The 15,007-nt window shown below is 37.9% G+C and overlaps 1 protein-coding gene across 2 annotated transcripts in view; it reads right to left on the bottom strand.

The window, feature by feature from the left end:
- LOC149788527 (scavenger receptor cysteine-rich domain-containing protein DMBT1-like) overlaps positions 1-15,007 on the bottom strand; it is a 122,656-nt gene that overhangs the window by 39,943 nt on the left and 67,706 nt on the right. For both annotated transcript variants that reach the window (XM_089974541.1, XM_089974542.1), the window contains exons 10-11: positions 14,147-14,288; positions 9,497-9,686 (exon numbers count right to left, since the gene is read on the bottom strand). In XM_089974541.1, the coding sequence (XP_089830667.1) occupies positions 9,497-9,686; positions 14,147-14,288 (332 nt within the window). The remainder of the gene's footprint in view (positions 1-9,496; positions 9,687-14,146; positions 14,289-15,007) is intronic.

Raw genomic sequence — 15,007 nt, 5'->3', positions numbered from 1 at the left:
GTGTGGTCTTGTTATCGATCACATTGACGGAAATAAACTTAACAACAAACTGTCCAATCTTCGCGCGGTAACTCAGAGTGAAAATTGCATATCCGGCAATACCGGCCGCGGATATCGACCAGCTAAGGGGGTTAAATCGATAAATAAAGAGACAAACGAGGAACTTATATTTACATCGATGAACGCCGCTGCAAGGTACTTTGGTATTCACATGGTCTCGGTGCGACGTGCAACAGAAAAAATAATCAACGCGACATTTTCCTATCGATTTGGTGAATGGATCGAGTTTTATTATATTCCGATAATATCAGACTAAAAAATAAAGAATCGGAGATTCTTCAGGATTTTCTAAAATTAATTAAATATTACAAATATAATATAAATGAATGAGGAGAATATAAATAACATCATCGAGGCCATCGAGGATCTGAAAAAAAATGTAAATTTATCTTCTGATTTGGACGCAGGTAAAATCCGGTCCGAATTTGAAACGATCGTCCAAGGAAAACTCGAATACAGGTACACGCTACCATCTGAATACAAGTTTATAAAGAAAATCCAGATTGCGATGTATCAATCGCTTGCGTCTGTCAGCGATGATCAAATCGAGGATTTCGTTAAATTATCGACGCTGGTAGAAAAAGTTAGATCGAGTTTATCAGACGAGTACGAGTCAAGAAAAATTACCAGCTCGCGCGTCAGGCAGCTAAAAAAGCTGGTCGATGAAAGTAGAATCAAAGATTCTTGAATGAAAATCGAAGATTCTTAAAAATTTCTATTAAAAAAAACCAACAAAATTTCAAGAATCTTAAGAATCTTCGATTCTAATTCTAATTTTTATTATTTTTTTTATTTATTTTACTGAAATTGTACAATTTTCTTATTTCTGACTACCATTTACCCCATCAAATTTACGAAATTATATAAATTACTCAATTTGACGGGTATTTACCCAATCAAATTTACGAAATTATATAAATTTCTTAATTTGACGGGTATATACCCCATCCAAAACATAAAATTACACAAATTTCTTAATTTCTCTGATTTTTATTATTTTTTTTATTATTTACTAAATTAATTTATTTACTGAAATTGTACAATTTTCTTGTTTCTGACTACCATTTACCCCAACAAAAACATAAAATTATATAAATTACTCAATTTGACGGGTATTTACCCCAACAGATTTACGAAATTATATAAATTACTCAATTTGACGGGTATTTACCCCATCAAAATTAAAAATTTTTACTAATTTTGAAAAATTTCCTGGTTTTTATTTATTTTTTTGGCCATTTTTCTTTGGCGGAAAGATTACGATCTCACCAGCAAGTTGATACTCAGTGTTTCTCCGCGTATATCAAGCAAATTTCCGTTTTGATCCGTCAGTTTGAAATTTATCTTCGATAATAATCGATTGTGACATCGCAGATAAAGCGGATTTACTGGCTCTTTTATTATCAAAAAACCCGGAGATGCGCTAGGTGAAAACGAATATAAGATAAATCCCTGCTGTGCCTGCTCTGACACAGACGAATCCACGTTGTAGCTACCTTCGACGACATCCGCGTGAAGATAAATCGCGATAACCTCTGTTATATTAACGATACCTGGCGAGATATGCCGTCCCCCTCCGGTCGGATCATTATTGTGTCTGAGAAACAATGCTAATTGTATTTTTTTAGTCCACGCGGCATGTAATTTCGGAAATAAATCATCGATGGTATCAATGACGGATTTTCTCATTTTATCAACGTCATAATCGGGAAATTTGAAATTTGATAGCGCTTCTTCGGATGGTCCGAATAACGTCATAAATTTTTGTTTTTCTCCTGAATTTCTGATCAACCTGAAGCTGCTAATGGGAAGAACATAATCGGCAATTGATATATCATCAATTATCGAACGAATGAACATATCTTGATAATATTCAACATCATTCGCAAGTTGATTTAAAATCTTCACGCGTTCGATAATTTCGCTACATGAGCCTGATTTATTTAAGATACATTCATGAAAGGATTCTCGTAGTAAATTTAATTGTAATTTATGTTCTTGATTAAATTCGTCGATGGTTTTTCTTACCAAGATACCATCTATGGGAAATATTATCCCGCTAATGTTGGTAGCGTCGAAGACTTCGACATTTGGAGGAATTTTGGGAAGAGGCAACCACGAGAGAATTTTGCTGTCTATGAAAGTAAAAGCGAACATCACCAAGTTAAATTTGTGGCTATTCATGAGATTGATGGCATTGTGGATCAGAGGCTTGTGTTTGATATTTCCGTACCATCCTTCGTCGGTGATAAAATCTGATTTTTTTGGCTCCGGTAGTTCTGGAGGAGCTTCTTCGTGCCAACCTGGAATAATAAAATCAGATTTTTCTGGTTTTGCCAGAGGTGCGATTTCGGGCCAACCTAGAACTGTCCTAATCGATGATTGGTAAATATCGACGACATATGGTGATTTTACTTCGATTATCGATGACAGCGTTGGTTCGTGTGCTAATATTTTTATTCCTGGATTAGCATCGCCGGTTATATTCGATATTCTACTGGTAAGTTCCTTGTCGATTTGCTCAATTTCGTAACTGCCTGTTGGTATGCCAACGACGATCCAATCGGGAGTTCCATCGGGTTTGTTTTTATTGGCAAAAACAAGCGAATTATTTGACAATAATCTACCGAACGATTTTGATCTAACATTGGGCCAGCTGTTATAGACGCGTAACTGTGACAGCGCAATTTCCTTAACGCTAATTGGTATTGGAAAATCGATACTAAATTCTGGCCTGGTTGAGCTTGCCGATATCAGCGTTGTTATCGGCGGTGTCGTGTTTGTCACGATTTGAGTTAGTTCCGACATTATTGATATTCATTTGTTCAATCTCAGAGTAGATATTTACCATCACAGAAAATTCTAGATCGGATATAACGCCGTCGTTGAGATTCAGAAAGCAACGACGATAATTTCGAATACGCCTCGTTGACCTGGGATAGTTTACTCGTGTACAAGGACAATTTTTCATTCGTGCATGATGATATTTTTTTTGCGATAATATTAAGAACACCAGCGATTGTTGTTGTCGACGAGATTATTATCGTTGCTACGATTGGCGCGATTGTTGTCACCGCGGATAAGATTATTCCCGCACCGGCGATTATTGCACTTACCGCGTACACAGCAACATCGATGGCAACTAATCTACGCTGGTATTTTTTTATTTTTGTTTGATATTCGTCGAGGAGCTTTTTTAGCGAATCCTGCCATAAACGCGCCTGATTGTATCGGTAATCCGATGCAGTCATTTATTAGTTAGGTTATCTAACCAATTGCGTGTATTCCGGATAAATATTCGAAAATTACTTGACAATCGGCCATCATCACGGTTCTAATTGGTGGTTCTAGCCTAAAAGTTTTCGTTTTATTTTTAAATATGGTCATAACAAAAAACCCAGGATAATATTCACGAAAATCATAACCATCGTCTATTGTTACATTGAATTTTGTCATCAAGGAGATAATATATACTCGATATACGCCAGTAATTGGCGAGGTAAAGCTAAATGTGTTATTCTCAGGTGTCCAAGTAAGATCCTGTATTTTTACCACAAATGGTACATGGCAAGGAATATTTTCTGTTTCTACCTCCGCTGGTATCGAAATACGCGCTAATATTCCAAGATTCATTGACGATATTTTTGTGTTAATATCGCTAATTTTTGTAGTTGCGTCGAGAAGTTTCGTGTTCAAATCTCGAATTTCTCCGTCGTACACAGATGTATCGACTTTTTGACGCGCCAATTCACGCACCACGTTAATTTCATCGTTAATTTTGGCAATATCCTCGTTGATTTTTTTCGTTTTCTCGCTGAGATCATCGTATGATGTTTTATCGCTTTTCTGACTCATTACGATATTTATTTCGGTAATATCGACGAGAATATTAGTAATATCCTCGTTGATTTTTCTTACTTTATCGCTAAGATCGTCATGCGATGCTTGATCGGCTTTTTTCTTTGCAAGCTCGTTTGCGGTGGTGGAGATATTATCAATAGATGTTTTTATGTCCTCGTCAATTTTTTTGCTAAATTTAGCTAAGGCATCGTCGAGTTTTTTAAGATCGTTATTTAGCCTGTTAAGTCTCTTTGTCACTCTGTCCTGAAGATCGTCGTATAATGTTTTATCAGCCTTTAGAAGCAACGTTGCTGATAGCTCGTTGTCCTTTTTTTCCACATCCGCGATATTAGCCTTCAGGGGTAACTTCGCTATAATATCGGCGATATCAGCGATGGATTTTGATACCGAATCTGACAGGCTAGTAAATTGATTAATGCGATCGTTATATTCGTCTCGCTTGATTATATCAGTTATTTTGACGTTGCTTGTTTGTAATCTCCCTTCGCGGCTCTGAAAAATAGCAACTTCGCCAGGATCCACTTCTGACAGCGATAGAAGATTATTAATATCATCCCTTGTGGCGAATTTTGATAGATCGACGTCAGTCACTTCTGCTTCCTTCTTCCTGTAGAGGAATCTCCCGTAAATGTCAACCATGATATTTATCTACGGCATATTCAAATACAATTTTATGATATGGATCGGATGATTTTGAAATCGCATCGAGGACGTTAATTGATTCTGGACCGCATATCGGTGGATCCGTTAATGTCTGCGTCGGAAGTGTCGAATACCAAATCGGAATATTTAACTTTGACACGTAATTGATAAATTCGTTTGGTGGCGCTAGTCCGTATGAGTCAAAATAAACAACTTCGCGAGGATTAATCGCGTAGGCGACCCAGTGTGTGCCAGGGCCGGTATTTGAATCGAGATTTATTATTCCCGTCTCGGTAGGGTTCGGTTTTTCTGGTAGTTGATTTCGCATAAATACGCCTCTGAAAAACTTTATTTTTTTTCTCTTTGCTTCACTGAGTAAATCTAGATTTGAGGCTGGTATGCTAATCTTAGGCCGGATCCGTACATGGGAGGTCGTCCCAATCTTAGGCCAGATCCGTACAGAGGTCTTCTTGGATAAAGCTTTTTTTTTACCGTATCGTCCTCCTGTAACTTTTTCTAATAATTTTTTACCTGCGAATCCGGCTGCGGCTGATGCTAGACCGGATACCGCGGCCGGAGCAATCGCGGCTAGTAATCCAGGAATAGCAGCTAGTAGAGGAAAAAATCCACCTACTTTGACCATGTCTCTGATGGCACCTATACTAAGACTCACATGAACGCCGGAATTCGCTGATTTAGCTTTGGTGAATCGTTCACGTTGACCCCTAGTTAGCGATAGTTTGTTAGGCCCGCCATGAATTTGGTTATTTTTCAAGGTTAATTTCATACCACATCGCTTTGATATCGCTGATTGGAGCTTTTTCATCTGACCCTGGGTCAGAGTTACGCTGACGTGTTCGTACGGCATATTAATAATCGTTTAATCTAAATTTAGAAATCTTCGATTTTCTTACATTTTCTCGACAGGAGCGTCGATGACTCTCATTCTGCCGCTGATGCCTTCCAGGATCATTGTTCTATCGCTGAGAATCACCGCGATTGCCCTTGCTGCTCCGGCTGTGTTAATTCTGGCTTTGAAGTGGATATCAACGACGGATTGTTTTACCAAATCGAGATGTTCCAGGGAAAAGTAATAGATGGGATAAAATTTATTGAAATCCAGCTGCGATATTTGCAATCATGTATCGATATTTTGATCACGACCCATGAAACTTAGCAAGCGATGATACGCGCGGGCTGTTGAGTAATTTTCAAAATCAATCGATATTTCCTCGGATGGGTCTTGTTGGCCGTTTATTCTTAGTGATACGTTTGTTGCTGCAAAATTATCAAATATCATGTGACTGCGAGTTTGAACATATCTATTTGCGTTTTGAAGAGCAACAAAGATATGTCTAGGTGCCGAGACACCTTGTTGTGACGCAATTCGCCAGGTAAATATTCCGTTAATATTAACGTCGAAGGAGTCGGTCATGGTTGTCAGCCAAGACATAACAGACTTACCACCTTGATTCATGAATGACAATAATTTTTCTTCCTCAAGCATCGATGGAACGATCGCCGGCATCCACAAAGTAAATTTGGTTAGTTCCACCTTACCTTTATCAGCATCCACACCCGCTTCTCGCCAGATGGCTCTGTTACCGCCTTCGTCATCTCGAATAAAAAGGATCGTGTGTTTTGCTCCGTAAATAACTTTCCTGAAATGCCTGCAAAATCCAAAAATGGGAGATAGCGGAATTGCACAAGAAAAATTTCGTTCATTTCCCTTTAACATATTTCTTCGCGTGGCAAATCCGAGGTTGTAATTGTCATTGGCGCCGAGCATTATAGGTTTAGTATCGACGTTGGCATTATTAGCGGCATTTCTCGGTACACCGATATTATGCGGGAGATGATCGGCGGCATCGAAGTTATCCTTGGCGAACATCATACTAGGACCGGCTGACCTGGTAAAATCATCCGAGTATCTAGCTAGGCCTATAATCGTCGTTGCTATATCAACGTTGTCCGTGATTGATTCGATTTCTCTTCCGTCGATCATGTAAGTGGCGCTCTTGAATAAAGCCATGATGCCGTTTTTGACGAATCCGACTTTAAAATCTGCGCCATAGTCGGTATCATTCGTCCTCCTAATTTTCCCAACAACTTCGATATATGCCTCAGATGGAAGAAAATATCTCGTTGTATCGTGAACTTGAATTTCCAAGCGAGAAACCGCATTTGGTGTCACTGTGTCGTACGAGAAATACTGGAAATCACGCACGGATGTGTCTCTACCTACAGGCTCGTCCATGTCGAACACTTCGTTTGACACTTGTGCGAACATTTATTAATAAGAATTTCATCTAAAACGAAGACCGCTGCCCGATATGAAACTTGTGTTCGCGACTTCCTTTGCTACTTCCCTTGCTAGATTTGTATTAGCAACTTCCTGTGCTAGCTCATTTATTTTTTTATTTGCTGCGTCGTTTATAGCTTTACTGATCTCGGGGGGCATTTCACTGGTGCTAGGTAATTTGACAGGCCGTTTTTTCTCACGCACCAAATTTGATATTTTACCTTTGACAAAATCGAAGCCTTTACTTGCCAAATTGCCAACACCAGAAACGACAGTCTCGCCGATCTTTCCTATTGCTTTTGACGCGAATTGCTTAATTGTGGGTCCGATTTTAGGGACTACTCGCGTGACGAGGCTTTTAACGATGTCGCCGAGTCCATTGCCGTGAATATATTTATATACGGGCAATCGAGAGTTAACTATGCGGACCTGTCTAGGTCTGCGTTGATGTTTGTGAACAATCATGTTATTTCAATTGTGTTGTTTTAATCGATGAGTGCGTCAACGAGCTCCTTGTAAATGTGAGAATCAATGACGCCACCGCGAAATAATCGCCGACAAATATCTGAGGCCTCGTTGATTATTTCAGAAGAATTGTTTCCGGCTCGTTTTCCTCCGATTAATATTTCGAGGCGAGATACATCGTTGACGACGCTGTCAGGACAAATGGTATATCCGCTTCCTGTTTTTTGTTCTGAAGGCAGTTCACTGTGCCATGATGATATTATATCTTCCTTTTCCTCTTCCTCCGGTTCTTTTTCTTCTTTTTGTTTTATTTTTTCCAGAAAACTTTTGTAGCCCGGATCATCAAAATTAACAGATTTTTTCTTTGAAGCAAAATATACCGCGGGAATCCAATTTTCTTCAGTAAATTTATCAACACGTCCAGAACGCAAGTACTTGCCTCTTTCACTGAAGCCAACTCTGGCAACGTTGATTAAATTATCCTCATCTTTGTTAAAATAATCGACGGCACTTTCTTCAAAATGTGTGCGAGGAAAAGTTCCTGAGATATCGGTTTTTTTTCCATGTTGGAGAAAATACCTGAGATGTATCGGCGGATTTTATTTGTTTTGGTATTGCCCCCAATTCCTGCGGTTGTGGCGTTGCAGGAACTTTTCTCCCCAATTCATATTGTTTGGCATCTGCATATGCTAGAAATTGAGTAAAGTTCGGATCGTCACTCTTTACACGAGGCATTTGATATTTGATTCGATATATTGCATTGCGCCAATCTTTTCGTGCGGAATATCTTTTTTTTCCTTCGTCCGTTAAAAAATATTTCGTTTCTCTTCTGTTGAAGGAATCTTCCGCAAATTCTCCAAGTTCCTTAATATCCTTAATTGCCTTTATTTCCGCAGTCATCGAATTCCATGTTCCGGGGGTAAAATATCTATCTAAATTTTCGGAGGGACCTTTTAATATTTTTCGTATTTCTTCCTCTTCCTTCTCTTCTTCTTTTTCTTCTTTTTTCTGTGCTTGTGTTTGTGCTTGTTCTTGTTCTTGTTGCTCTTGTTCTTGTTTTTGCGCCCTTGACTGCCGTAATTCTTTTCGAATCTTTTCCCGCCGCGCTTGTGTTTGTGCTTGTGCTTGTGCTTGTCCCTGGCGAATTTGTTCAAGCTGACCTGGCACCGTTCGAGTATGTTCCTCAATATCTTTCACCATGGGAACAATTCCGCGTTTCCTGAGTTCCTTATCATCTTTTTTGTCACCATATGCGACTCGCTCAACTGTTTCGGTGACTGGACTTAACAATCTCGACGATAAATCGGTGAGATGATACTTCGCGTCTTCGTAATCGCGAACATTTTTCTTGAATAATTTTTTTGCTGGAATAAGTTTCTTTACTGCCGCTAATTGTTCTCGCGCTAATCTAGCAGAATGAGGCTCTCCAACTGTGCTAGTTTTCTGACTCATATTATTTTCAAGTATATTATTTTAATGCGACGTAAAATTGGCCAAAGCAGCCCCAAGTTGCAACAAAAAACAAAATTTATTTCACGACATTTATTTTTCCTGTCCTGGACGCTATATTTACTAACACACCGGCGCGACCACCCGATGCACCCGGTCTGAAATGCATGAAAATTAGCTTCCGTAGAAGGCTTTATTTTTTGAATTCTGAGGCTTCTACGGAGAAAGTTCGCGTAGGAAGGTTTATTTGGTCTGTACACAATGGTCTGTTAAACTTCCATTAACGAGGATTTATTTTTCCTGTCTCGGATGCTATGTTTATTGATACACTTGACATGACTACCTGATTCACTCGGTCTGAAATGCATGAAAATTAGCTCCCGTAGAAGGCTTTATTTTTGGATTCTGAGGCTTCTACGGAGAAAGTTCTCGTAGGAAGCTTTATTTGGTCTGTACACGATGGTCTGTTAAACTTTCCTGCTGCTATAGTGTGGTAATCCCCTACCCTCGTCTCCCCTTTCTCCCCTATAGTACATCACTCTTTTCTCCCTAATAGTACATCACTCCAACCCAAAATGGCGGATTTAGTTCCCCCTTGTATTGTTCCTAACCAACTGTAATTTGATGTTTCCCCCGTCTAGCCCATTATTCTTATCCAAGAGTGTGGAGATCTCCCAGTCCCACCTCTCTCCCCTTCTTACCTTACATATTACCTACCTGTGTAACGTTTTCCACCGTGAAACAGGTTACACCTACATCCTCGTCGTGTTCACAGTTGGTAACGCTGGGCTGCAAATACCGACAATTTACCAGACTCGGTTCATCTCCCAAGCACTCTACGTTATCAAGCTGAATAGGACCACTCCCTTCGCCGAATTTAGCTTCACCATTTGCAACACCGCCCATGCTAAATAAAAACGACCAAATCGAAAATCAGCCGGGCTTCTACTGAAATGTGTAATTTACTTTCCATGTTACAATAATAATGGGTATAGTGGTCAACACCAAAATAAATCATACAACAAAATAGACATTATGGTGTCTTCTGATTCATTATTGATGAAACTATCGAGTCTTGAACACCATGGGAAATGGGGAAAATGTTCGTTTTTCAGGTGTTCGACTTTTCGCGAGTTCAGTTTGATAGTCTGACACGCTGCTATCACTAATGGGACTAGATACTCTTCTGTATTGGCTAACTGTCAAAGTGATTTCAATGGGGGGGGGTTGGGGGGTAACGCTTTACGGTGAAATAAGGGTTAATAATCTTCTTACAATAATTTACAGGCTTGCTCTGCGCATGTCATTGTCGCCATCTTGAGTGGTGAGTACATAAACCGCTTTGCATTCGTAAGTTCACACTACTTTGACTTTGTTGAACATAAGCAAGATTGCCTACACGAACTGCGTTAAGCCGTTATATATATTTATTTTGTATTGTTTGTTCTTTTTATCCATCATTATGTGTTATATTTTTTTGTGGTTTTTTTTGTGTTATGTTTATGACCTTGTCCAAAATTAAGTTCACCGTGTGCTTGACTAGAGACACTGTTGTTGTTTTTATTTTGTAAACAAATAATACATAGTTAATATTTCACTAGAAGTGGGGGTTAAATAATGGGGTCATTATCAATAGAAGTAAACATATTTATTTGAGTCTGTGTCTAGAATATTGGTATTGCTCATACAAAATACATAGCTTACCTAATGTTTACTACATCTTTATAATGTTTGTAACAGACCTTGTCTAATTATAACTTTGATTGTTCTAGAAATGAATTTTTGTTCTATATCCTGGCTCTTCTTTTGTGTCATAGTCTTTTAACATAATTTTGTTAACTTGAGATATGATTCATTCTTGATCGATTTATTTATTCAAATTATTATTCACTAGAAATACAAAGTGCTTTTAAATAATATTCTCGGACAGAAGCATTAACATGGAAATATAATAAATTCAGGCATCGACACCTTTTTGATTAACTGGAAGACTGTTAGCATATCGTAATGCTTCAGGGCACGGGTACATTAGTACATTGAAGACTATAGTCACATCGACGCCTTCTGCGTTGGATCTTAATTCGAACACCACAGGAATTTATTTAGAACCTTATTCATTAGGACTGGTGGTATAACATTTTGGACAGTTTGAGATTTAATCCGCAATACTGTAAGTTCTTTTTAAAATTAAAATTTTTTATTCTAGAGAAATAAATTAAGTGTTGAATTTTTGTTTTTTAAAAAATGGTTGGTTTTCGCTATGTTTTATTACATTAAGATCATAGAGTCGTAATAAAAATTGGGGGCTTGTCTAAAATATTTCAGAATACATTGTTTTTGAAATTTAAATTCGCTTGGGTTCGGATTTCTCGATATTATTTCACAGATTTAAGAAATCTAAAGTGTACATTTAAAAAAAAATTCTTCCCAAGAAAGGTTAGAGTTGGAAAAGGATGAATTATTCCAGCTTTCCAGACAATATGATCTTTCTGAGAAGAATGCTTCTTTAATGAAACAAAGAAATAAAAAAAATAGTTTGGTCCAATATTTGATAGAAAAGAATTTTTTGGATAAAAGTCCTATAGGTTTGATTAGTAAGTCTATACTTGGCTCACATAACAGTCAAGCCATCTAGGAGCTACTATATGTGATTATAGCCAAAATGTTTTGTTCGATAAAATTCAAACTATTCGCTGCAAAAGAATTGTGAGGCTCAAAATTCTATACGATTTGAGGATGAACAGCGGCGCGATCTTCAAAAAAGTACGGGTGTGCTGCCATTGTGTTGGATAAGGTTGACATAACACTTACAGCTCTATTTTGTGAGCACTCGTGTGGCGAGAATTGACATAATGACAATAACTGTCATCACCCTCATGCGACTCGAGATTACTGCTCTGGGGGGTGGGGGTGGCTGGTTTCTACCGACGGGAATGACATCAGCTGGAGGCTCTTCATTGATTCCAAAAATATTGAAGAAATCCGCGTCTCAGCCGAAGCGAAGCATACAATCAACATATAATGCGGTATATTCACCTTAATCTGCCACTCTGTAGCGCAAGAAAAGAAATGCTTTTGACGCAGCGTAGTCTGTGCAGTAGGGTTACCAGAGGAGTTATGGACACTCATTCTCTCAGTAAACACGGCTGGGCACACTGAAAACCTTAAGGTTACAGTTGTCTCAACAAAAACTGCAACTACTTGTTTAAATTATGACGCGACACACAAAATGGAATGGAAATGCTAAAATTATTTGCGAAAAAGAATTCTTCCCCTCCACGGGATCCTGTATGATTGATATAAAGTATGAGGTATCCCCTAACAGTTTTCTCGTTAATTAGTTTATTAGACTTTCTGGAATACATTATCACACTGAGATAAACGTTCCGGCTTCATCAACGTTTTTTTTTTCTCAGTGCTTGCACAAGCGCCTCATAAAGAACAACGGTATCCTCAAGTGCCATTTCAACTGTTCGTTATGTTTAATCTGCAGCAGCAAATGGTACACCATCAATGTTATTAGCAGCATTTTTATTTGTCACTGCCATATTCCAACAATAACAATAATTAACACTGTAAGTGTTAATGCAGTATGCCTCACAAACGTGTCAATAATAATGCAGCCTGTACACATTTCGCATTGCTGGTGTTAAGTATAGGACTAATTCTAAATCATTATCAAGTGGTACTGCTCTGGACGTGCACCTGCATACAATTTGGTTTGTAACCGTCTGGCTCATATCAGTTATGTATAAACCACCTGTTGTTTTATTTACACAATCTTTAATATTTAATTTATGTTTTCATTGTAAGGAAAATTACACTGTGGCGTATGCCATGGTATAACGGACACGCATTTCCAGTCTTGTCACTTGTAAACATGCTTTATCGATCGTCTTACCTGACTACAAGCAAATAACATCAGACAAAAAACCCATTTCTGTTTTGTATTAGTGTTCTGCCTTAATAGTTGCTGTAAGAGTGATTTAGTAAGTCAAATGTTTGGATTTATCACACATGTGACAAGAGTAATGACATGTGACTAGTATAGTTGACACAGGTTAGAAGTTAATGATTGCAAAATAAGATGTGTTATTTTACTAACCAACCAAACACAGATTATTTTTTTAAACATTGTTATCACCAATCCCAATGTAAAACGTTTTAAAAAGTTGGATTGAGAGGGGCTAGATGAGTGGGTCACCAAAGCAAGCCGAATGTTACAATTATTATCACTGCTGTACACTAAGCGTCCGCATTCATTTGAATAAATAAGAATTAATAATGGGTTTGCGGTCATACTTACATTACGTAGTGTTAACGTCCGCTTTAAATTAATTAAACAAGCATTAATAATGAGCCTGTGGCCCCACTTAAATCTCACAACATATACAAAATGTAGTGACTTAAAACGTTTTATGCAAAGAAAAATCAAAGTACATTATAGTACTGTCTGACCTAATCCATAAGATTAATGGGGGTGGGGTGGGCAAGAGAAAGACATCACTTTAAGGATTACATGATAGTTTCAACAGTCTGGGGACAGGAACAAGTCAACCGTTCATAGGAGGTGTGTAATAATATCTAAACCGTCCATTTCACATCTGCTGTCCAGTGTGCCATAGACGGTTCAGAACACAAATCAACTACTCGCCTCCTCACAAATGCCATGTCAGTCATAGATATCAGAATCGTCTTCAAACTTGAAGGACGAACATCAAGTTTTAAATATTTAAAAAAAAAACTAATACAATCACGTCATCTGAGTGTACCTTTAACTTTGGTAAAATTATTGCCTGCCATATCATGGTATCGCTGCAAGCGCTCTTAAGACAGTTTTTCACCCAATATTCAGCAGCTTTCATTTTCAACATTTACTTGTTTTCTTTAAGAATCACTTCACAAACGGAAGTGAAATAATTTGATGATTGCATTTGTTTTGTTTTTTCCCTCAAGGAGTCCTATTCATATTAAAATGCAAACCAGCCAAAACGAGCAGATAAGATGGGCATGTCTATATCGTTAAACTTCTTAAGGAATGCCCATAGATCGGAAACAGTGTTCTCTCGTTGAAAGCTTGCGCCACCTCTGTAGCGGAACTAAAAGTGGTGGAACATGTTGAACATAATTCGCTATTTTTGTTATTCTAAGGTAAATTCTAGGCGTTATGCTTTTCAGTGGACATACGAAAACAGATCACCGCAAAAAGACCAATGTGTTACAAAAAGAAACACGAATGCTGAGCAAAAGTCACATGAATAAGATGTATCTGGACCTACTGACAAACAATGCTAAACAAGGATAGGTTACTATGTTTACTTTTAGGTAATCCAAGTTGAAAATGTATATTTGAATATTAATACGTACTTGTAACCAAGCATTCGGCACACAACAGTGGCAGCCTTATCATCGAACTTATCATCACAGATTGTTCCGTACGTCCCATTCACCTGGATTTCCACACGGCCCTCATTTGGTGCAGATCCATTCACCAGACGTATGCCCTCCACTATGAATGATTTGAAAATGAGACTATGATACACAAAGCCTTGGAAGTTTAATAAAATAAATAAAAAGTGATGATGTAGTAAGGAGTCAAATTTGTCAATATTGTGACAAAATCTACTTAGCTTAAACTGTTCACTAATTACTTGTGCCAGACTGAAGGACATCAAAGTAATTTACTTATCATGGGTATTAGGACAAAACTGTTTGCGATGACTTTTGGTGTGCTGTAACAAAATATGATGTGATGTATAGGTTCAAGAACAATTTCTATTTTGATGATCGTGGTTACTTTAAAAATTTTTTTAAAATCAAATGGCCTTTTTGTTGGTTAAACTTAATGCAATAAATGCCATAAAAAAAGAACCAAACTTGCTTGATTGCTGGGATCTGGGATCTCTTCTGAAAATGGTTATTTCCTTGACATTAGCTTTAAAGTCCCGACAATCAGCAAGTAAGCAAGGACTTTTACAGCCAGGTATCGAATATTTCCACCGAGTTTTTCCGTTTGCGGAAAGGTCAGACATGTTTATATTGGTACTAGTAACTAATAATTAGAACATACCCCAGCCTTTTCCGCCATTTATTGAAAAGACAGCGTAGAATATCTGGTATTATAATTTACATATATCTTGTTAATAACATGGCGCCATGTGCACGTCAGAGTATTCATTTAAAGTGATTTATCGATTGAGATGACTTATTCTTGGCCGGACATTCCCA

The sequence above is a fragment of the Sinohyriopsis cumingii genome, chromosome 11 (assembly GCF_028554795.1).
Source record: "Sinohyriopsis cumingii isolate HCF-2022 chromosome 11, ASM2855479v2, whole genome shotgun sequence".
NCBI classification, from domain to species: Eukaryota; Metazoa; Mollusca; class Bivalvia; order Unionida; family Unionidae; genus Sinohyriopsis; species Sinohyriopsis cumingii.
Note: the sequence above shows the minus strand (reverse complement) of the source record. Positions and strands in the feature narration are given on the sequence as shown.